The sequence below is a fragment of the Culex pipiens genome, chromosome 2, assembly GCF_016801865.2.
Source record: "Culex pipiens pallens isolate TS chromosome 2, TS_CPP_V2, whole genome shotgun sequence".
In the NCBI taxonomy this organism is placed as follows: domain Eukaryota; kingdom Metazoa; phylum Arthropoda; class Insecta; order Diptera; family Culicidae; genus Culex; species Culex pipiens.
The window spans coordinates 198,468,376-198,493,950 of record NC_068938.1 but is presented as its reverse complement, the minus strand read 5'-3'; the positions used below and the strand labels follow the sequence as shown (position 1 = coordinate 198,493,950).

Sequence of the window (25,575 nt, the reverse complement as noted above, 5' to 3'; positions counted from 1 at the left end):
TCATTCCATTTGCCGCAGTAGCAAACCAGCAGAATAGCGGATAGCAAAGTGAAATCCCGAAGAACTGAGAGCAAATTTGCTACCGCGACAGGTACCGCGGTGGGGTTGACGTCGGGTGCAAATTTGATTTGCTTCGATCTTTGCTACCCGCGCTGGAGATGCACTAAATAAAACAATCACGCTGGTTTTAATTGGAAATTTAGCAATATCAGGAGTGGTCAAAACGCGACCCAACGAATGAAAACGAATCAGATTTAAAAAACTCTGATCGACTAGAGTGGAGGAGGAGTGAGACACCCACGGGGTGAGAGTGGGGTAACCTTCAAGTTGGGGTTTGAATTTCAATCCCCGAGAAACATGGATCCATTAAATAATTTATATTGTAGAGTTTAGATGATGGGATCGATTACCGGTTCGTGAAGTTTGTGCTTACTGATAAAATCAGTAAGTGTACATTTTTTAAAGGTATCTATTTCGCCAACCTTAATTCTGGCAAATTTTAAATGTTCAACAATTTAATCGTATTTTGAAATGTGTCAAAGTTCAACAGAATTTGCATTTTTTTAAGTGAAAAATTGTAAGATTTCATTTTAAAAAGATAAGAAAATTTCTCAGAATTTGAAAACCGTTGTTCTGAAGAAATATAGCAAAAAATAGTAATCCAGCTACGTGTAAAAGGCCTGGGTTTAAAATACATTTTTGCATTATTAAATTAAATTGTATGTAATAATACACCCTGAAAAATTTATCCCATCAGTATGGGAACCTACTTGGCCGAAATGACAAGCTCAAATATTCATTTAACCTGTCACTTCTTCTTCGTTCTGATGGCCGAACGGGCTAAGGCGCCAGTCCTTACTGTAGGTGCTAGGTTTGAATCCCGTATGCAGATTTTTTTTTTGCATTGTGTAATATTAAGTGTCATTTTTGACGAAGGTGATGTGCATGCTTTTGCATGCGATTTTACCATCGGATTGTTTGCTGTGTAGTCTTTCCCAAAATAAGCAGTAAATACGGAGTAATTCTAAAAAATTCTAGATATTCTTCAAAAATAAAAACCGACACTCGAGACATTCAAAGTAACGACCACGTGATCTAACTGTTCACCAGAATTACACGAGTCAGGAAAAAAAGTACAGAATCGCCGGTGATCTGAGCCAACTTAATTAATTTAATACTCTGAGTAATGGACGACTTGCCGAGGACGTGGTGTCACATTGCCGAGACACACACATTGCAACGATCAAATTTGAACCGCATGTTCGGCCTCAGAAGGGCAGTGTTGCCAGACCAGACAGTCACAATTTCTTGGATCAATTCCATCAAAATGCGGGCCGCTACTTTGTAAATTTGGCGAAATTTTAAAGTTCACTGCAATCGAGGGTAAGAAGATGAGCAAGTCGGGAGACGGAGGCAATCAAACATTTCTGAATAATTATCCGGCGGTCTCGGGATCGATGTACAATGTTATACGGCCAGATCTGGCAGCTGCCGCTGCTTGGTCTGATATTTGAGTGTCATTCCTCTGGTCGGTGGTTGACGCGACGGACGATTGGCTTCTAAAATTACATGTGTCATTTAGAATTCTGCAGCAGACCGTTGCCAAGAAACGATGATGATTTTTTTTAGTTAATAACTGTGTAGTCGATTGAATTAATTGAATAAATGAATACTTTGTAGTAGCTTCTGCTTAACAATTATTTTAGCACCGAAATTTCGCCAAATTTCTCCCTATTAACAATCACAACAAAAAAGCAAACCCCACAGATCACTCAATAATAATCATTCGCCAATCAATCAACCCTCCGTAATGGAGCTCGCCCTCCAAACAGCTGCGGAACCATTTTATGGCTGCCCAAAAAAGCTCCCACCAAGGGATCACTTTTCATCACTGCGTGTAAACGAGTTGGGATTGAGCGAGATGCATGTCAACAACACTTTGATTTTTGGTTATGGGGGCCTACCCCCTAAATAGAGCAGCAGCCGAAAGACATTGATCATGTTTGACACCATGAGTGGCTTCTGATACACTTCTGGGCCCCCCCCTTTTTCCCGTTGACGGAGCATACAAATGACCAATCAATCATGCAACGGATGGGTGGGTTTGGGGTTCGTCGATGGCGGTAGCAGTTACGGTGGAAGGGTTCTACTAAATGGACATGATTTTTGGCTGATCTAGCGTGTAAGTTTTTTTGTGAAACTTCGCTTCACTTGGAGATTGTGATGTTAGCGGATTGCAGACTGGATTTCGTCATGTATATATGCTGATTTTCCAAAACAGGTTTCCTAGGATATGATAATTGGGAATAAAACCAATTCCTTTGCCGGCCGCTCCGACCTTCACCGCGCACCATGGACAAGGCAAGGGATTTGAAGGCGGGAAATGTTGATGCTCCACATATTTGAGGGGATAAGGGATATTCTTCAAGGCGGTTCAACACAACTCAGAGAGAATTTCGTAAATTTAGATTTTCGTAAATTTACTGGCCATACAGTTCGCAAAATTTTATGGAGACTTGTTACAGATTTTCAATTTTCGTTCGAATCATAATTCTGGAGCTTAGCTTTTGGCTATGATGCCATATCATATTTGATTTCTGACCCGATGACCTTATTATGGCGTTCAAATTGCTAGAAATTAACATTACGTTAGTTTGTTGTAAAAATTATGACATTATTTTTTTACCTTCGACAAAATGACTTCAACCACCAGCCTCCTTCACGAACCATTTCTTCACAACTTTCGCTACTGCTGCGATCAAAAGTGTTAAAAGGTTCTCCCCTTTCCAACCCGTAGCAGGTTCCATTGCCGCTGCATCCCTCAAGCAGCACAATTTCGTACCTTTTCATTTCACTGCCCAGCTGAAACCGGTTCCACTTGGCCCACTGAATGCCCCAGAAACCATCGGTCACCTCCACCAGCAGCTCGTGCACGTGGCCCTTCGTCAGCAGGTGCACCTTTTCCAGCCCCCACCAGTGGTCTCCGTCGAGCGACCCAAACCCGTTCCGATAGTCCGCCCAGGATCGGTTGAAACTTTCCGCACCGAGTCCTCCGGAGGAACGTCTCTGGATGACCAACCAACCTCCGCCGTAATCGTCCTGTTCGCAGTAACCCTGCACGGTTTGGCTTCCAACTCGAAGCTTTTGGGGACCGGTTTGATCCGGAGCATCCCGACAGGACGGATAACCGCTGAGGGTGTGAACCTGCCTCAGATTCTCCAGGAAATTCTGGTTAAGTTGTGCGTTTTGAGTCACTTGCTTCGCCAGATTGTCCTGAACTACAAAAACAAAATCAATCCAAAACTTCAAGATTCCTTAAATTTCTCATTCAACGACCTAACACCTTGCCGAAACTGGGACTCGCTCTGGGACAGCTTCTGCTGCAGGTTCCCCACCAGGGCGTCCCGAGCTTGCAGCGTGCTTTGCGTCTCGTCCAGCCTGCGTTGAAGGGTCGAGATCAGCTTGGAGGTGGCGTCCAGCTGCTGTTGGATCGAGTTTTGCTCCTGAAGCTTGGCTTCGAGTTGTTCGATTTTGGCCAGCAGAAGCTCGAAACCGAAGCCGGCGAAGCCGACCGTGTCCGCCAGGATGGTCTCGTTCGGGGGTCGTTCCGTGCTCGGTTGGCACGAGGAAAGGGTGAGGAAGAGTGTTGCAATGAAGGGGTAGCTTCATGATGAACGATTTGGATGGAACTGAGAATATTCTCAACATAGACAGTCTTATCAGACAGAATGATGCGGTAAGAACGTTGTTATCACTTCTCGCAAAAACAAAACGTAATATGCTAGGTATTTGAATAAAAGAAGTGAAATTAGGTAAACGGTTTTTACTTTTTCAACGACACTAAATTTATTTAGAGCCTCTTTTTCCACCTCAGAGTAAAACAAAAACAAAAACAAAAACAAAAACAAAAACAAAAACAAAAACAAAAACAAAAACAAAAACAAAAACAAAAACAAAAACAAAAACAAAAACAAAAACAAAAACAAAAACAAAAACAAAAACAAAAACAAAAACAAAATCAAAAACAAAAACAAAAACAAAAACAAAAACAAAAACAAAAACAAAAACAAAAACAAAAACAAAAACAAAAACAAAAACAAAAACAAAAACAAAAACAAAAACAAAACAAAAACAAAAACAAAAACAAAAACAAAAACAAAAACAAAAACAAAAACAAAAACAAAAACAAAAACAAAAACAAAAACAAAAACAAAAACAAAAACAAAAACAAAAACAAAAACAAAAACAAAAACAAAAACAAAAACAAAAACAAAAACAAAAACAAAAACAAAAACAAAAACAAAAACAAAAACAAAAACAAAAACAAAAACAAAAACAAAAACAAAAACAAAAACAAAAACAAAAACAAAAACAAAAACAAAAACAAAAACAAAAACAAAAACAAAAACAAAAACAAAAACAAAAACAAAAACAAAAACAAAAACAAAAACAAAAACAAAAACAAAAACAAAAACAAAAACAAAAACAAAAACAAAAACAAAAACAAAAACAAAAACAAAAACAAAAACAAAAACAAAAACAAAAACAAAAACAAAAACAAAAACAAAAACAAAAACAAAAACAAAAACAAAAACAAAAACAAAAACAAAAACAAAAACAAAAACAAAAACAAAAACAAAAACAAAAACAAAAACAAAAACAAAAACAAAAACAAAAACAAAAACAAAAACAAAAACAAAAACAAAAACAAAAACAAAAACAAAAACAAAAAACAAAAACAAAAACAAAAACAAAAACAAAAACAAAAACAAAAACAAAAACAAAAACAAAAACAAAAACAAAAACAAAAACAAAAACAAAAACAAAAACAAAAACAAAAACAAAAACAAAAACAAAAACAAAAACAAAAACAAAAACAAAAACAAAAACAAAAACAAAAACAAAAACAAAAACAAAAACAAAAACAAAAACAAAAACAAAAACAAAAACAAAAACAAAAACAAAAACAAAAACAAAAACAAAAACAAAAACAAAAACAAAAACAAAACAAAAACAAAAACAAAAACAAAAACAAAAACAAAAACAAAAACAAAAACAAAAACAAAAACAAAAACAAAAACAAAAACAAAAACAAAAACAAAAACAAAAACAAAAACAAAAACAAAAACAAAAACAAAAACAAAAACAAAAACCAAATGACAAAAATGACAAAAATGACAAAAATGACAAAAATGACAAAAATGACAAAAATGACAAAAATGACAAAAATGACAAAAATGACAAAAATGACAAAAATGACAAAAATGACAAAAATGACAAAAATGACAAAAATGACAAAAATGACAAAAATGACAAAAATGACAAAAATGACAAAAATTACAAAAATTACAAAAATTACAAAAATTACAAAAATGACAAAAATGACAAAAATGACAAAAATGACAAAAATGACAAAAATGACAAAAATGACAAAAATGACAAAAATGACAAAAATGACAAAAATGACAAAAATGACAAAAATAACAAAAATGACAAAAATGACAAAAATGACAAAAATGACAAAAATGACAAAAATGACAATAATGACAAAAATGACAAAAATGACAAAAATGACAAAAATGACAAAAATGACAAAAATGACAAAAATGACAAAAATGACAAAAATGACAAAAATGACAAAAATGACAAAAATGACAAAAATGACAAAAATGACAAAAATGACAAAAATGACAAAAATGATAAAAATGACAAAAATGACAAAAATAACAAAAATGACAAAAATGACAAAAATGACAAAAATGACAAAAATGACAAAAACGACAAAAACGACAAAAACGACAAAAACGACAAAAACGACAAAAACGACAAAAAACGACAAAAACGACAAAAACGACAAAAACGACAACACTAATTAGTTTTTGTGGCGTGATTATTCTGAGTGATTTTTTTCCGAGTCCTTTTGATAGTCTTGTAAGTACTGTATGATTTTCAATAAATTGAGGTAAAGTTTCACTTCAGAAGTTTCTGCTTATTAATTTGCTATTATTTGTCTGATTTTGCTGATGTCATATTCGTTTTATCCAATTAAATTGTAATTTTTGGTAGCCACCATGGTGTTCTGCAGCGCAAAAGCCAGGACACCAGGATGGGCACACGAGCCTGCAAAAGCTCGACGTTAAACCTGAGCCCGTGAAAGGTGATATTTTCCAAAGTAAAGTCATTATTTTATTAAACCCGTAATACCAGAGGGACGATGCATCCCATGGGGATAATAATTGTAACCGGATCTCGGAGTGCCAGTGCCAGTGTGACATGATGCTTTGGTACGTTTTTGCGCGACGGGCAAGAAGAAACTTTTCATCATCATCATTGGCAAGCTGAGGAGAAGGACATTATCGGGGCAGAGGAATCAATCTCGTGACAAGAGGAATTACGGGATGATGACAGGCGCGCGCGCCTGGTTTGGATGTCCAACGGGAAGAAAGAAGTGAACACAGGAACGATCGTATCGAGTTCGGATTAAGGACAAGTATCTGCACGTGCTTTGTGCTAACTAACTAGATGAGGCTGATTTATGGGATTTTGGTTTTTTTATGTTTTAATTGCTTTTTCATACTTATTTTATTAAATTGCGTTTTTCAATTTATAAGATTGAAACAAAGTCGTGCTGCAAAATCTCAGTCCTAAAATGTTTTTTTGTCTTGCTGCTGGTTGAGATGACCGATTTCAACGGGGTTCAGTCGTGGGTCAAGATCAAATTTCACTTCAGATAATCGAATCACGAAAAAAAATGTTTTCCTTGTCTAATTTTTGATTGTCGAGCTTAAGTACGGCCCCTAAACTATGCTAAAGTGATTTGAAAAATTTAAATCCAAGATGGCGGCTAACATGGCGGTGACAAAATATTGAAAAAATGCATTTTATTATTAATAAGGCAATCAACTATACAAAATTTGACTAAAATGGGGTCGAAGAACTCGAATTTTATTTTTAAAACAAGAAAAAAATAAAACGAGATTTTGTTTTTCGTGATTCGATTATCCGAAGTCCCATTACACAAACCTTCCGATAATCGAACTTCGGATAATCGAAACTTCGGTTAATCGAGTCTGGACTGTACTTCCAAAATTACCCAAAGCTCAATCACAACATGATTGTTTTTCGATATTCTCAAAACCATCAGAACGTGAAAAACAGACTCCATGAAGCGTTTCGCGAATAAAATATCAATTAAAGTGAAATGCAATCGGATTTATGACCGAACACATTTTCCTATTAAGTTAATTATTTTGTATTAAATTAACTCAAAGTTCAGGTATTAGGGAAGTTTTGTTTTAATTATCAATATTGCTTTTCTTTCGTGGGTTTAACCCGACTTGAGTTGCCACCCTGGTGTTGTACTTGTACGGGCAAAAATAATGGGGTCACTATTGGCCTATCTACAATCACTTAGCTTAGAATAGTTAGGTATGGTAAAATAGAAAAATTACTTAGAAAAAAAAAACTTTTTCAAGCTGGTTCTAGAGGACCTTTTTTAATTTTTTTTTGATTTTTTTTTAAATTCTATTTTTTTTTTTTTGCCGGGACCGTGGTGTAGGGGTAAGCGTGATTGCCTCTCACCCAGTCGGCCTGGGTTCGATCCCAGAAGGTCCCGGTGGCAAATTTTGAGACGAGATTTGTCTGATCACGCCTTCCGTCGGACGGGAAGTAAATGTTGGCCCCGGACTAACCTAAAAAGGTTAGGTCGTTAGCTCAGTCCAGGTGTAGGAGTCGTCTCCTTGGGTCCTGCTTCGGTGGAGTCGCTGGTAGGCAGTTGGACTCACAATCCAAAGGTCGTCAGTTCGAATCCCGGGGTGGATGGAAGCTAAGGTGTAAAAAGAGGTTTGCAATTGCCTCAACAATCAAGCCTTCGGACACCTAGTTTCGAGTAGGAATCTCGCAATCGAGAACGCCAAGGCAAAGCTGTAGAGCGAATAATTTGAATTTGAATTTTTTTTTATTTTTTTAAATTTCAAATATCAAGATCACGTAAATTCCAGGCTCGACTATTTGAAGCCTCTCAAACAATGGTACTTCAGATAATACTTCAGAAATTTTGAAAAATATGATGCTCTTGAGTATTCTTGTATTAATATTCAAAATCATATTTGGAAAGAATGGAATATGTCAAACAGAAACTATATTTTCAAAAGTTTTAATAGATATTTCCCAATAGGGGAGAGTAGGGAGACTTGATCCCTTTTTTGTATCGCACATAACTCTATCAATTTCTCACAAAACTATAAACTTTTTGCATGAATTGAAAGCTTAAACATTCATCTATGTTTGGCCAATAAGGGTATTTCATCAGATGAACTCTTCGAATCATGCCAAGCGTTTTAAAAAAATATTTTAAACCGGCATTTTAAAAATGTTAGGGGTAACTTGATCCCCCTTTCAACATTTTGAAGAAATCTTAAGCAAAATGTTTCTTATTCATCCAAACTTTTAATTTTCTATAAGATACAGCAATTTCACATTAAACCTGTACGTTTGTGTTCAAAATATAACAAGTTTAGCATGTGAAATATTTAAATACTTAAAATTTTCTTTTTTAAACCAAAATTGAGCATGTTTACAAAAGCTGGAAATTTTTGTTTACGAAACTTTTGAAAAAAGGTTCAAACTGCAGTAAGTTATGTACAACTATACTAAGGGAACTATGTATGAAAACTAGAGGTGGGCAAAATCGCTCTTTTGAACGGCTCTTTCGCTCTTTTTAAAAATTTTGATGAAAATGTTTTTTTTTTTAAGAATCGTATGGTTTTAAAAGTTTTTTTCACACTGGACTTTTACAAATTATTTGATAAAAAAATTAAAACTGAAAACGAGAAGATGTCCTTGAAATCCATTGGTCTTGGCGGTCTCTATGTCAAGATTTCTACTCGAACCTAAACATTCGAGTAATTGAATGGCATCCAAACTTAAATCTAGGATTGGGAAAATTGCTATTAATTTTAAAATTGCGTTTATTTCTGCAAGAATTGAACTAATGCTGATATTTTATTTGGAGAAAACATTCTGTGAACTCTTTTCTACATTCTGATTTAATTGATAAAGTCTATAATCGCTAAAGTTGATTTGGACAGAAGATTTTTTTTCAAAATCTCTAAACTATTCAGAAGATTTTTGATAATATTATGCAATTTGAAATGGTCAAATTTATATTCCAGTAGTACTTTAATTTATAATCAGTTGTAAAGTGAAAAATATTTTCATGTTGTTTAAAAAAAACATTTTTTTGGTTTTTTTATAGGCATTGAAATATTTGAAATTGCATTTTCAATTCTCAAAAACAAATTTAATACTAATTTTTTTTGGAAATTCAATAAATTATATATATATATAACAAAAATCATGCCAAAATGGGCCGGTTCTTTCAAAATACTGAAGTTTAAAAAAGAACCGCGGTTCTTTTTTTTGTTTGCCACGGTTCTTTCGCTCTTTTCAGTGAATCGGCTCTTTGAGCGACTCGCTCTTTTTTTGCCCACCTCTAATGAAAACCCAGCCCAATTAATTAATCTTGAGACTGATTCCAGTGACCGTAAAAATGCAGGGATCATGTCTCCCTAAAAACACACTTTTTTAAACAATTGATTGTAAAAATAGTATGACGATAAATTTAACATCAAATACGTAAGGGTTTGATTGTTTATCAAACAATTCATATATAAAAAATATTTTTTTAGTGTTTTCTATGTATATCAGGGTGGCCACCAGATTTGGATTTTCAATTTCCCGGTTTTTTCCCGGTTTTCTCCCGAGGCCAGAAGGAATTTTTCCATATAGTTTTAAATCAAATTACTATGTTTTTTATAGACTGACGTTAGTATCAAAATACTTTTTGAACGTATACACAACGTATACCTTTCGTTTTGAGAATTACATAAATTATTACTGGAAAGCAGGAAATAGGATTTACAATGTATCAAATAGGTAAAAAAGATTTGCCACATTTATTGCAAATAAGTTATGCACGGACATAGAAAAAAGAAAAAAATAAACATGTTTTGATGTTTTAAAAAGTTTGAGCAACACAAAATGGTAAGAAATCAATTGACTGTGCTGCGATTTTCTGAACAACACAACCGAAACAGTCAAAATTGAGTTAATATTTTTTAAATAAATTTTCAGATGAGAATTAAATAAAACCCAACAAAAACTCAACTTTTATGTTGATGTAGTACCTATCCACATAAAAGTGACTGTTTGTATTGAAATGACTATTTTGCAGTAGAACTCTGAAAATATTGTAATTTTAAAATATCTGAAAATTGTATTTAAAATTTAAATTACAGTTTTAAAACAAATTTTGCAAGAAAGATATTTCAAGTGTTTTGAATTTGAACACAATTTGATAAGCATTTATCTGTTAAAAGATTCCCAAATAACTATATAAAAATATCTTAAATACCAAATATTTCCGACATTTTAAAATTATACAAAAGTACTCAAATCTGTTTTAATAACACAAAGACAAAGTTTCATAGCAATTTGTCCTTAATAATTTGTTAGACTGACAAAGCCAAAAATCATCTTATAAAATACTACTAAAAACAGATTTTTGAAATTCCACCAAATGTTTTACAGTAAAAATTGTGTACAGTCCAGACTCGATTATCCGAAGTTTCGATTATCCGAAATATTATCGAGTCTGGACTATATTATTATTTTTACGGCGCACATCAAGTAGAGCTTTTTGCACCACGCTTTTCGGATTTAAGTATCTTAAAAATTATGGGAACTATCGATATGATTTTTATTCATCCCCTGAAGTACTGTCTACAAAACAAATAAAGCAGATTTTTACAATTTTTACAATCATATTGCTGAAGGGTTAAATCCGTAAGTTTGACAATTTTGAAATAAGAAGGCAACAACTTCCTTGGCTGCTGTGCAACCTTAAGTTGATATTGAAATATATAATAAAATTAAACGGATGAATTTAGTCAATTGTTTATTGTGCTTATGGAATTCAATACTTATTGAAATAAGATTTCAAAAATCATACGGCTGAGTAAATTTTCTATTGACACGCGAAATTGATCGGAATATTGCAGCTTATCAAACATTTGTTTTTTAAATCGGGTCCGGTGGTTTTTTAAATCGTGGTTGCATTTCCCCCCAGTTGGCCCCGATGGCATTTTACGAGACGAGATTTGTCGGAATGAGGAAGTAAATGGCCCAGGCTTAACCAACTCACTGCCAAAGGTCGTCAGTTCGAATCCCGGGGAGGATGGGAGCTTAGGTGGAAAAAGAGGTTTGGATTACCTCACTGTTTTAAGCCTTCAGACATCTTGTTTTGCCATAGCCATAGCGCCAAGTCTACAGCATGACCTTGAACAATTTATTTTATTTAAAAAAGCAAGTTCACCGAAGAAAAATATCATGGAATACTCAACAGAAGAAAATAAAACCAAAGCCTAGTAGCTTGAGTCTATTACACAAAATAGTATAATATTCTAATAGAGAAAAGTATACATTGAATTCATTTAAGAGGAATTTGTCGAATTTTAACTAAACTTAAAATATTTTCCCGGTTTGTCAGTCAAATTCCCGAGTTTTTCCCGGTTTTCTCCCGATGGAATAAATTCCCGGGTTTTTCCCGGTTTTCCCGGTTTTTTCCCGAGGTGGCCACCCTGATGTATATCAAAAAAGAAAAAAAAAAGATCTCTTGGAAGTTTTTTGCAGCATGTTTTAGAAAAATGTGTGTAACTCAATCTCAACATTTTTTAATTTTTTTCTTTATTTTCTACAATGAGTTTTAGTTAATTTCGCACAACTTTCTAGAATCAAGCTAATTGTTTTACCCACATGTTGACGAGATACAGGCTTGGGATCAAGTGTCCCCGGGGATCAAGTCTCCCCACTCTCCCCTACATATTTTTCTAAGACATTAATGAAAATGGTAAGTTAAGATTTTTTTGTTTTTTTTTTGTTTTAACTGAATAAATAAATAAACATAGAGTAAAAGTATGTTTCCTCACATTTATTTTTTCAACTATTACAAATTTGCCGTTATTTTACCCGGAAACTGAAAAATAATTTTGAAAATCTTAGGCAACCGACTAAACATATTTAGCCATCCAAACCAAATTTGAAGAGTTAAATATAGCACAGCCATCCCTCATATTCGGAACAGTTTACAAATCGTGCAAAGTCGAAAAATCTGTTAGAAAATCGATGATTAAACATATTTTTTCGATTACCTAATTTCATTTCAAGGCTTTCCATTTGATCTTTCAAATGACGTATCGACCAATTGCATTTTTTTTCGTGTTAGAATCAAATTCAAAAACCACAAATTTCGAACACAGCTTTTTAACAGATAAGTAGTTTTCTAGAATTTCGCATTTTTTTTCAAGATTTTTAATATTTTTTTTAATAGAATGAAACAAAAAAAAAATCAAAAAGGTCAAATATTCAATATAACGCTCTTAAAAAATGTTAGAGTTGATCCCGAAATTTTAAAAATAAAATTATTTTTTTTTTCATCTTTTAACCTTTAAAATAGGACCATTAGTTCTAGGTTGATTGGTCTTGAAAAACTTAAATTTTCTTATTTCTTTCATTTTCTTTATTTCAGCAACCAAAAGTCCAATCTTCACTGTCTTTTAGGCAATTTTATATGAAAATTTCTCAAGAAATATTTTCACTATTTTTTTTTAAATTAAAATTCAGTTTAAAATTAAACTTTAAGTGGCTATATCTCGAAAACGCTAAAGTCTAGGGTAAAGTACTTTTTAATTGCAAATTTGATTTTACATTAAAGACTGAAGAAAAAAAAATGAGCTAAATTTCTATTCTTCCATATTTTTCGGTGGTTTATTCTTTTCTATAGATCAAAAGTTTTGTCCTCTAAAACATATCAGAAAATTTCAAAAATATAAAAAATATGGATTTTAAGAAAATTGATTTTTTCGTGAAAAAAGTTAGATAGTTAGTTTTTTGAATAGTCCTTATCCTACAACTTTGTCTAAGACACCAAACCGATCAGAAAATTCCTTCGAAAGATAACGATTTTCGAATATTTACGCACCATTTTTGTATGGACAGCTGCAAAAGTTGTATGGAGACTTGTATGGGCGAACTAATGACACAAAATGGCTTCTTTGGTCATAGGGAAGTCCCTCAATAAAGACCATTTCTTGCTTTGGTGTAGATTTGCTCAACTTGGTAATTTTCAATCTTTTCAGCTGAATATATTATATTTATTCTGTAATAAAGTACTTAAATAACAATTGCAATTCCTTCTCCTTCTCCCCCTTCCAGGACTTTGCCGAAACGGCCATGAACGACATCCTCGGCTGGTACGGCTACGGTGACAGCGTGGATCGTATCGATATCGCGTCGTCTTCATCAACAGCAGCTGCTGCGCCGGCCGCGGACAGCACCCACCACCCCCGTCACAAGGAGTCCAATAGCAGTAGCAGTAGTACGCTGAAATCCAAGCACAATAACAAGCCTCAACAGCACAAGCCGTCCAGGCAATTCAATATGTTGCAACATCAGCAGCATAATTCCGGCGATAGTGATAGCATTGCAGCCGTGGCAGCATCAGGTGTAGTTTCACCACCGGTGGCAACGGTTCCGTCCAAGGCTGCTGGTGTCCTAGTTTCACCGGGAAGCAACAGCAGTAGTAATATTAACAATAGCAGTAGTACAGCCACGGCGGAGGCTCGCAACGGAGTCAACTTACACGAGCAGCAACGGGAACGGGAACATGGCCAAGGGGCAGGGGAAAGTTCCACCTCGGAAAAGGACAGCTCCCGGGAAAGCTCCAAGAGTCCGATGCTGGTGAAGATGCTCGAAAAGCAGGGTGAGTTTTGGGTTACGCGGCAGCGAGCGAGTCATTTGTGAAACTTTAGCTTTTTTTTGTGCGCGGGGAAGGTTGTTAGATGAGCGTGGGAGGCTCAAATTCTAGGGGACTGGGTTGAGAGTGAGGCATCAAGTTTGAAGCTTGGGTTTTTGTTGGTGGGAGGATTTAAATAACTTTGTAATTTTATTGATTTTATCAATGTTGTTTAACGTAAGCATTCGGTAAAGTTTCATAACTTTCTACAAATATGTCGAAAAATTAAAATTTTGTTCGAAAATCAGAAATTAGTAGATTACGAAATTTCATATTTTTTTTGAAAATTGAGCATTGAAATATGGACCTACAGTTGGCAAGATATAGTCAGTTCACAAATTTTTATTATGAGCAATTCCAGCTCAAATCAGGAATGTTTCTGGTACTTTTGTACCCGACCCTCTCCGATTTCAATGAAACTTTGTAGACATGTTATCCTAGACCTATATAAGCCATTTTTGTGTATATGGAGCCAATAGTACTCGAAAACAACATTTGAGAAGGGTGTAAGGTATTTAAATATTTTTGTATTGTGCAATTTAAAAATTACTGTATCTCGAAGCCGTTGCGTCGTATCAAAAAGTGGTCAAAGACAAACTTGTAGGAAATTGGACGAGCTTTCTGAAAAAAATACACTGAAATAAAAATACACGCCACTTATATGAGATTTTTTGATTTTTAAGTCTAAAACTTAAATTTAATGGTGATGACACGATTTTTTTTCGTTCAAAATTTTTGAGGAAATAGCCTAAGATGTTACCAAAAGACTGACGAAAAATGCAGGATGGTATGTCTCTCCTAAAAAAATACAAAAATCATTTACTAAAACTGTTTTTTTTTTGAAAAGTGGTCTAAACGTCGAAATTTTCAAAAACCGGTAGTGGGAATCGATTCCCCAGACAATTTTACATACTATGTCCAATTCTTGGGAAGATACAGCGGTTTTAAAAATAAAAAATGTTGCAAAAATGGGTTTTATGGTGGTTTTTGGCAATTTTTATATGACAGACTTGTTTTTCAGTCTGGTAAATATTTTTACCGGAAAGCTCGTCCAATTTCCCATAAGTTTATCTAAGCTAATTTACTATCCAGGTTTCTACCACACTGAAAAAAATAATCTCTTTTCAGTTATTAGTAATGTAATTAAGCTTATATCTGTAAGTCCTTACATCCAAATGCTGTCAAAGACAAACTTATGGGAAATTGGACGAGCTTTCCGGTAAAAATATTTACCAGACTGAAAAACCAAGTCTGTCATATAGAAATTGCCAAAAACCACCAAAAAACCATTTTTTCAACATTTTTATTTTTAAAACCGCTGTATCTTCCCAAGAATTGGACATAGGACAATGGTCAATATGGAGACTTTTATGTAAAATTGTCTGGGGAATCGATTCCCACTACCGGTTTTTGAAAATTTCGACGTTTAGACCACTTTTCAGAAAAAAAAAACAGTTTTAGTAAATGATTTTTGTATTTTTTTTAGGAGAGACATACCATCCTGCATTTTCGTCAGTCTTTTGGTAACATCTTAGGCTATTTCCTCAAAAATTTTGAACGAAAAAAAATCGTGACATCACCTTTAAATTTAAGTTTTAGACTTAAAAATCAAAAAATCTCATATAAGTGGCGTGTATTTTTGTTTCAGTGTATTTTTTCAGAAAGCTCGTCCAATTTCCTACAAGTTTGTTTTTGACCACTTTTTGATACGACGCAACGGCTTCGAGATACAGTAATTTTTAAATTGCACAATACAAAAATATTTAAATACTTTACACCCTTCTCAAATGTTGTTTTCGAGAACTATTGGCTCCATATACACAAAAATGGCTTATATAGGTCTAGGATAACATGTCTACAAAGTTTCATTGAAATCGGAGATGGTCAGGTACATAAGTACCAGAAAAATTCCTGATTTGAGCTGGAATTGCTCAATGATTGCAAAACGACAGAACTAGTGCAATGTATTTTGAAACAATTTTTTTATCAAATATTGAAATTATGGCTTGTTAATCCAATTTTTACATTTTTGTTTGTCCCCCCTTCGACCCCGAGCCTAGCCGAGGAACAACAACCTTAAAAAATATTTGCATTGGCCTTATTGGTCACCATTCCCAGATGTTATAGTACCAAGGTTGTTAATCGATAACATTATCGTCTAACGATAACGATATTGTTATCTGGGGTGAGATTTTGTCATACAAATTTCGGCATTTTTGTTTGACCCAATCTCACCCCCAAGACCCAATCTCACCCCTGATGACGGTACTAAAATTTTCAAAAAATTGTAATATGGGTGTTAAATAAAGCAAAATTTGGTATGCTTTTTCACTTCATTCGAGTTTTTTTTTACAAATACTATAATTTTCACGAAATACCGTATTTTTTCGAAAATACTCAAATTTTCCAAATTTGCAATATAGGTGTCAAATGAAGCGTAATTTTGTATGCTTCTTCACTTCATAAGAGTTTTTTTTTTTAAAATACTGTATTTTTTTTCGAAAATACTAAAATTTTCTAGGGTTTGATTAGATTAGATTAGAAAATACTAAAATTTTCAAAATTTTCAATAGGGTTGTTATCAAACAATGTTATTTTTTATGCTTTTTACTTCATAACAGTTTTTTAATACCAAATTTTTACAAAATACCGTATTTTTTTTCGAAAATCCCGTTCTGGATCAGTGTTTGTGTTGGTAAATTTATGTAGCATGGATGCGATTGGGTGAATGTGATAGTATGTGTTTTACAAAAGAGCTTTTGACCAAATTTTAACTTAAATTTTGGTTGGATAACAAACAGAGTTTTGTTGCTGTGAAAAGGTTGGCTTCATTTTAAATGAGCGTTAAAAATTGTGCATAGGGTACCCAATTTTTACAGGTCGCGAATTTGCTTATCTTTTAGTTTTTTTTAGTTTTGGTTCAATATTTAATTATTTAATAATTCAGTTTTATCCGTGCTAATAGTTACCAGAGTGAATGCCAATAGTTTTATAACTTTTCTAAAAACTGTGTAAGTTTAAATGAAAATGTGTCACTATACAGATGTTGCGTACGAAGTATTTTTCAACAAGTATTTATGGATTGTTAAGTCATGAGGCAGCTAAATGGTTCCTTTCTTTAAGGCTGTTCGCAATTTTCAAACCCGTTGTAGCATTAGCATAAAAACTGAAAGTTGCTGATCTTCAAATCGAGGAAGCATCAATGTGTGTGAGTGAGTGAGTGATTGTGTTGTGTATGTATATTTTTCAGCTAATAATAATTTAATTATTGTATTTATTTGAAGAAAATAATTTAAATATGCTGATTAATCCCATTACACTAAAAATAAATGTTAACTAAGTATGCTTTTTGAATCGGTCGTTTTAATTAAACATCTAAATCCTACATTCAAAATAAAACAAATGAGTAAATAATGAATGTTTACTCCTTATCGCTGTAAGAGTTTAAAATCAAAATATCAATTATGCGTTAAATCATTTACAACCTCGAATTTCGCTTAAACATATAATTATTTAAAGGAAAATATAAACTTCTCTCTACTCTTACAGTTGATATAATGAGTTTAACAACAGACATGTTAAAACTGTGATTAATCAGCATTGCTTTTACCTGAGAAAATGGTTGGTTTAGTAATATGACACTCAATTTAATCGTGCACGGCTTCGTCGCGTTGTTTCTGCCGTGGTTTAAAATATAAAAAAATATAAATCATGGATTTTTAACACTGTACAATCACAAGTATAAGTTTAATAATAAAAAAAATAACTCTACTTGATTCGCCCGCAATACCTTTCGGGGTATATCCTAGGGTTCTACCTCTCCTACTAACATTGAGTCCAAAACCTCCCTACAAACATCTATACCACTAAGGTGACGTAGGGGTCCCTGCGCACTTTAGATAGGTGTTTACTAACATTCCTTCATTTCCCTGAGGATAGCTTGGACCCGGCGTGGACCCCCTTATGCCCTGGGCTGTATTACACACTCATCAAAAGATGAAGACATGGTATCTCCCGTGTTGGATTATTGTTCCGGATGAGGGTCTAACACAACCAGACCAAACAGTGGGATAAGCGTTGTGGAGCCTTCCGGTGGTGGGGCGTCCTCCAAATGCTAATGCTAATGCTAATACCGTATTTTTTTTCGAAAATACTCAAATTTTCAAAATTTGCTTTATGGGTATCGAACAATGCAAAATTTTGTATGATATTTTACCTTACTAATGTTTGTGTTTGGAAAATACTAAAATTTTCACAAAATACCATATATTTTTTCGAAAGTACTCAATTTTTGAAAAGTTTTAAGCAAAGCGAAATTTTGCATGCTTTTTTCACTTTATTAGAGTTTTTTTTTATAAATACTAAAATTTTGACAAAACGTTGTATTTTTTAGAAAATACTCAAATTTTCTAAATTGGCATTATGGGTATCGTATGAAGCGAAATTTTTCATGCTTCAAACATACATTAAATTTTTGTATGCTTCATTGAAAAATGCTTTGTTTGGTATCCATACATATTGCAAATTATCGAAATCTGAATATTTTCCAAAACTTACTGGTAAAAATTTTAATGATGTACAAAAAATAACAGTGAAAATGCATTCAAAATTCCGCTTCCTTTGCGATTTTTAGAAAATTTGAGTATTTTCAAAACATACATTATTTTGTGAAAATTTGAGTGTTTCATAAAAAAAAATTAAAAAAAACTGAAAATGCACATCCAATTTCGCTTTTTTGGGAATCAAACCCATATTGCAAATCATATAAATTTTGGATACTTTAAAAAAATGGTATTTTTTGAAATTTTTGTATTTTCAAAAAAACTCTTATAATGTGAAAATACATAACAAATTTCGCTTTAATTGATGCCTATATTGCACATATAGGAATTTTTAAAATTTTCGAAAAATATGGTATTTTGCGAAAATATTCAAATTTTCAAAATACGCAAAGGAAGCGGAATTTTCGATGAATTTTCACTATCATTTTTTGTAAGCCACTGAAATTTTCACATAATTTCGTATATCGTCGTTTTTTCCCCTCTATGAAAATTTAAGTACTTTCAAAAAATAAGGCATTTTGTGAAATGTTTTAAGCATTTATACTTTTTAACTTACTATATTTTCAAAAAATACTTTCTTAGTGAAAGCATTGAAAATTTAAAATGATTTCGACGGTAACATTTCAAAAAGCATCATGTACATTTTAACACTTTCTGGGTTATTGCATATTCTGAAAGTACTCCTAATAAGCTACCTCTCCACCAAAAATGAGCAAAAGTTACTTCAGTAAAGTCTGTTTAATCGTGATTTTAAATAAAGTAACATAAACAAAATCTCTGCCATCAGCAGTCCCTGTTTATATAGCCCTGTCAATCTGTCAAACAAAAGACTACATAAACCTCGTGACGAAAAAAAAGCAACATGAACAAAGCGCCATGTACATTCGGCGAAGAAAAACGAATCATAACAAAGCGTCCCCCTCAATGACAGCAGGGTGATATAGACGTTGGTGATTTCAAAAGAAGTTATGTTTGTTTTTCTCAAACAAAATTACGGAAATAATGTTTTATTGAATTTGGATAATCAAGTATCAATAAAAGCAACGTTTTTCATCGTTTGTTATCATTAGAACATTTTATTTTGCTTTTATATTAAAATGGGAATTGAAAATGGATGCTCAACATTCAAATGCGTTTTTCTCAAAACGCATGGTTTGTACATAATGCTTTTTGAAATGTTGGCGTCGGTTTAGTTGATTTAACCCTTTCAGGCCTGAATTTTCAAAAAAAAAAAAAATTTTAACTAATGATGGGAAAATGATTTTGAGGAACATACAAAAATTATAGGCTAGATATCAAAATTTTGATTTTTGGGTCATATATGATCCATCGAAAGGATCGAAAGTCGATTTTAGAAAGCTTTGAAAAATAACCGTAAAAAAACTCCCATACAGAGTTGTTGAAAAAGACGAATTCGATGATTATGATGATTTCTAGAGTTTTTTTTATTAGGTCCTATAAACATATGAAAGACAATAGTTTATTGGTCCTTTTCAAGAAAACTCTGGATTTGGAGAGTGTGCCGACTCCGATTCCGAAAAGAGACTTTAAAAGTGTTTCAATTTGAATTAAAAAATCTTAAAATAATTTTAAATAAGTTTTTCGCAAGATATGTTTTACAAGGTATTTTTTGCATTATTTTTTTATAAATCATTTTAAGGAGAAATGGTGAACAAAACGATAATAAATGTTTTGCGAGTAACTCAGCAGCATTCATCATCAACAAAACCGATATTTATATCGGTTCTCTCTCTCTCTTTCCTGCTCGGGCGGCGCTGTGCCGTGGCTGACAGCAATCCTTTGAATGCAGTCAGGGAAGGTGATCGGAATGACGGTAAAATGTCATAAGAGCAAATAAGAGCCAATCTTCATTATTTCTTGAAATAAATATTTGTTAACAGCAACGATATTAAAGTATTATTTTTTTTAAAACATTTTCTTAACATGCTTGGAAATACTTGATAGCAATGTATTTTTTAAGCAAAACTAATGAGTGCCTTATTCTCCATTTTTCTCATAACAAAGTTGAAACCTAAACTGTGAAACTCATACCCGTACGCGTTCCACGTCAAGTATGGCGTTGTTCCTCATCTAATGGGGGGCGCCTTTTTCAGTGACCTCCGACAGTCTTTCTTTGAAGCTCGAAGACTGCTTTTCCTTGCATCTCATCATCTGGTCTCTGCGAGGAGAAACGACGCACATTCCTCCCTGTGTCGAAGCGTGTGTAGTGGCGTCACTTCTCCTAGCCCCATAATGGCTCTACAATTGCCATAACGAGCATGCACACGACCGTCGTCGTCTCTTTTTCGGACACCTTCCATGTTTGAAGAAAACGCAAGACGAAACCTTTCGGGAATCCGATCCGTTCTCAAGCGGATCAATTTTCACATTATTTTAATTGATAATCATCAGACGACGGGCCTGCTGATGCTCGGACACGGCTCTCGGAACGACTCACGAGGGAGCAGGTTTCGTTTGCAAATCAGTGACCAGCACTCGTTAGGCCCCGGAAATCGAACGTGACCAACGTTCGGATCATTAAAATCGCGAAATTGTATCCCTCTTGGGACCACACCGTCTCTGCGAGCATCCATTATGGCAGCGTTTTTTGACAGCTGGCGTCACGCTTTTTATAGCACCGTGGTGCCATAATGGCGTCGCGCGCTCAAACTCCTTTTCGTTGAGCTCATGCCAAAACTAACGAGCCGCGGTTTTTGGATGTTTTTGATGATGAACGTGAACGTTCTCATTACGATAACAAATTCGGATTATTTGAAAATTCTGCACCGGAAGGATTGCAACGAATGCATCGTGCGCGCCGGCTAGGTGAGGTTAGGTTTTCGCTCATTACGTGCAGTTTTGGGTTGGAATCGAACGGTCGAGCAGTCGTTTTGCTGCGGGATTCCGATACTGATGATTGAGTGTAACTTGAGCCTCCAGCGCAATAAGCGAGGGGAATAGACCTCGTGGAAAAGTAATTTGGACGAGGTGAGCGCGGGCGCCTTGTTTTTGGTTTGGATTTGTTAGAGTGAAAAACTAATGAGCGGTCGGTGTGATGGTTGAGATTTGATGGAGTGCAGTCGTAGCTAGAATTTTCGTTAATTATAGCCACCACAATGGTGGGATATATTTTGTGGATGATTTTCAATTCCAAAGTCAAATATGGTAGAAAATAAATGATAAGATTTAAGAATTGAAGAATTAAAGAATTTTAGAATTTTAGAATTTTAGAATTAAAGAATTAAAGAATTAAAGAATTAAAGAATTAAAGAATTTAAGAATTTAAGAATTTAAGAATTGAAGAATTGAAGAATTGAAAAATTGAAGAATTAAAGAATTTAAGAATTTAAGAATTTAAGAATTTAAGAATTTAAGAATTTAAGAATTTAAGAATTTAAGAATTTAAGAATTTAAGAATTTAAGAATTTAAGCATTAAAAAAGAATTTAAGAATTTAAGAATTGAAGAATTGAAGAATTGAAGAATTGAAGAATTAAAGAATTGAAGAATTAAAGAATTTTAGAATTTTAGAATTTTAGGATCTTAGAATTTTAGAATTTTAGAATTAAAGAATTGAAGAATTGAAGAATTGAAGAATTGAAGAATTGAAGAATTGAAGAATTGAAGAATTGAAGAATTGAAGAATTGAAGAATTTAAGAATTTAAGAATTTAAGAATTTAAGAATTTAAGAATTTAAGAATTTAAGAATTGAAGAATTGAAGAATTGAAGAATTAAAGAATTGAAGAATTAAAGAGTTTTAGAATTTTAGAATTTTAGGATCTTAGAATTTTAGAATTTTAGAATTGAAGAATTGAAGAATTGAAGAATTGAAGAATTGAAGAATTGAAGAATTGAAGAATTGAAGAATTTAAGAATTTAAGAATTTAAGAATTTAAGAATTTAAGAATTTAAGAATTTAAGAATTTAAGAATTTAAGAATTTAAGAATTTAAGAATTTAAGAATTTAAGAATTTAAGAATTTAAGAATTTAAGAATTTAAGAATTTAAGAATATAAGAATTTAAGAATTTAAGAATTTAAGAATTTAAGAATTTAAGAATTAAAGAATTGAAGAATTGAAGAATTGAAGAATTGAAGAATTGAAGAATTGAAGAATTTAAGAATTTAAGAATTTAAGAATTTAAGAATTTAAGAAATTAAGAATTTAAGAATTGAAGAATTGAAGAATTGAAGAATTGAAGAATTGAAGAATTGAAGAATTTAAGAATTTAAGAATTTAAGAATTTAAGAATTTAAGACTCTTGTTTAACTTTTGTTCTTCCTCCCCTCCACAGAACCCATCTGCGGCTGGTGCCGCCGGGGCGTCCCGCCCAACCAGACCGGCTGCATCGCCGGCACCACCGAGGGCATCATCTTCTGCTCGGAGTCGTGCTTCTCGCAGAGTCGGCGGGCCTCGTTCAAGCGGGCCAAAACGTGCGACTGGTGCCGGCACGTGCGCCATGCCGTCAGCTACGTCGACTTCCAGGACGGGGTGACGCAGCTGCAGTTCTGCTCGGACAAGTGTCTCAACCAGTACAAGATGCAGATTTTTTGCAACGAAACGCAAGCCCACCTGGACATGAACCCGCACCTGAAGGAGAAGAGTACGTCGGCGGGTAGGGAATACCTTCTGAAGATGATTCTGATTTGTATTGACTTTCTTTTGTGTCATTTTTAGGAAGTCTCATCACACCCGATCTCTGGCTTAGGAACTGCAAAAGTCGATCGGCTTCACCGCTTTCGGATCGTTCCGAGTCCGTTTCGCCAGCTCCGTCCTTGCCGATGCGACCATCCCCGGAACCTTCACCGGTTATGCAGTCACCTCCTGCCAAGAAGCCGATGATATCGGTAGCACATCCCTCGAAGCTCCTATCGAAGAACCTTCAACCGAGCGCAGCTGTCAACGCCAGGTCCGTTATCAAATCTACCCGAAAGCGGCGTCCAGGTCTACGACCTCTTCAGCAAAACACGCTACACAATCGAAGAGCCGCCAAGGTGGACTACGGTCAGCTCACACCAAACAATAACAACAACAACGCGAGTGTTCTCAACAACAACTTGCCCGCCAGCAGCATGCCAAAGCCCGCCACAGTCACAAGTGCGAACATCCAAGATCTCCGCGCCGGAATTTCCCTTCAAAACCTCACCCATTCCCTGACTCCAACCAAGTTCGAGTCCAGTGAATCCCCAACGACTCCACGACCACCTCCTCTCAACATCCCGCCACAATTTCTCCAGCTTCCACCAAATCCCGCCATGCGACCGCCATTCTTCCCGCTAAACCCCGCCTTCCGGTTCGGTTCCCCACCAAACCCGCAAGCCATGCCTCCTCCACCCCCGCCCAACATGGACCCAAACAACCCCCAGAACCGGCACCAACCCCCGCTCCTGGGCTTCCCAGCTCCCCCTGTAACCATCCTCGTCCCCTACCCAATCGTCATCCCACTCCCCCTGCCAATCCCGATCCCCATCCCCCTAATCGACTTCCTCAAAGCCACCGCCCCCAAAGAGGAAGCCAAACCGGAACCCACCACCAGTGAATCGCCCGTTTCAACGACGGAACAACCCGCCCGCACCCTAATCGAGGACGACTCCGTCAGCGATCCGGAACTCGAAGAACGCGACTCCCCGCTCGATTTCACCGTGCCGCAAAACCGCCCTCCTCAGCAAAGCTACTCGCTGGAACCGGTACAGGAACCTGCTACGGAACCGGAAGCGGACTGCAGTCCGGAGCAGCGGTTGCCAAAGTTTAGGATTACTAGGCTGAGTGGGGGCAGCAGCAGTTGCGGCAAAAGGGTTGAGATGGAAAGTGAGGAAGAGCCTCCGAAGGAGGAGGACGAGGAAGACCGGGTGGAGCGGAGTCGGCCGTTGCGGAAGCGGAAGCGACTGGTGGGGCATCAGGAGGAGACGACGGCGGCGGGCGCGCCGCCCAGTGAGGGTGGGCGAGGGGTTGAGGAGGAGGGGACGAAAGGTTAGGTTAGAATTTTGTTGGGAAGCTGTGGATCATGGATTGCTAAAAATGCGGTGTCAAAATGGCATTTTAGGTTGTATTTTTGTTTTGTTCCCGTTCGCTCACATTTCTATAAAACTTTTGTTTAAACACAAATCGGTAATCGCCCAAATGTAAGAAAAATATCAGTTGATTTTCTATTTTTTCGCTATTAATCAACTGAAATTTAGCTAGCTTGATAACAAATCCACATTTGCCGTTTACATCATCATTTAATTTAATAAAACATTTTTGAAAAAAGAAATCGATCTTATTTTCGCTGGGATCAATACGTCAAATGCTGTATCAAGTAGCTAGGCGAATACCTGTTTTATCCCTAATCCAACAAATTGTTAAATAATATTTTAATTGATTCTAAATGGATTAAAGAAAGATAACTTCCACAAATCTTCCGCTGTTCGTGGATGTTACTGTTGGAGGTTCAGGTGATGGGAAAGTTTTGATGTTCAACTTTTTTAAGGGGACAAGGGAAAATCTCCACGGTTGATAAGTTTCGCTTGGAGTTCGACTGTTTTTGGGAAGTTAGGGCATCTCCACCGCAGGGACCTAATTGCGTTGCAAAGCCAATTTGGCACCCGCGTCAGCCCACCGCGGTACTTGTGCGAGAGCTAATTTAGGTTCGAGTTCATCCGTGTTCATCCGAATCTAAATAAAACTGAGGTTAGCTCCGGGATCTACCGGGTGCAAATCGTATGACGGATGTTTTTTTCAAGCAAAACAATGTAATAAGGCCAATGTGAGTTTATAAACAAATAGTTTATCCTGCTCACATCAGTAGATGTTTACATTAGGAGTGATGATTGATTTTTCGGTTTCAATTCTTCGAGTTTGGAGATATTTTCCCTCCTGTGCTGCAAGTTACGCATGAAAAATTACTTTTGACAATCTGGGGTGATGCAGTTTAGTTTTTATGTCAGATTGGGGGTGTGTTTGATAAATTTTGGTCAACGCATTGTCGAGCAACTACCGGACATGCAAGAGACAAGTCATTTGTATTAAGTAAAAAGCAAAATTCAAGCATTGCGCTGCGTCGGTCGGATTCTTCGTGTAGAATCGCCACGTCACGAAGAAGCCGTCCAGTGCTTTGATCTGCCGTAGGTCCTGGATTTTGACCGACCCACGATCGAAGTACAGGAGGTACAATGTGTACG

At 35.2% G+C, this 25,575-nt stretch overlaps 1 protein-coding gene across 2 annotated transcripts in view; it reads left to right on the top strand.

Annotated features, from left to right (window-relative positions):
- Positions 1–24,601, top strand: part of LOC120412718 (sine oculis-binding protein homolog B) — an 87,027-nt gene extending 62,426 nt beyond the window's left edge. Inside the window, exons 2-4 of one of the 2 annotated variants that reach the window (XM_039573302.2) lie at positions 13,273–13,819; positions 22,710–23,030; positions 23,093–24,601. In XM_039573302.2, the coding sequence (XP_039429236.1) occupies positions 13,273–13,819; positions 22,710–23,030; positions 23,093–24,390 (2,166 nt within the window). In that variant the 3' untranslated portion in view covers positions 24,391–24,601. The remainder of the gene's footprint in view (positions 1–13,272; positions 13,820–22,709; positions 23,031–23,092) is intronic. The other variant, XM_039573304.2, reaches the window with a different exon arrangement.
- Positions 24,602–25,575: the final 974 nt, after the last annotated feature.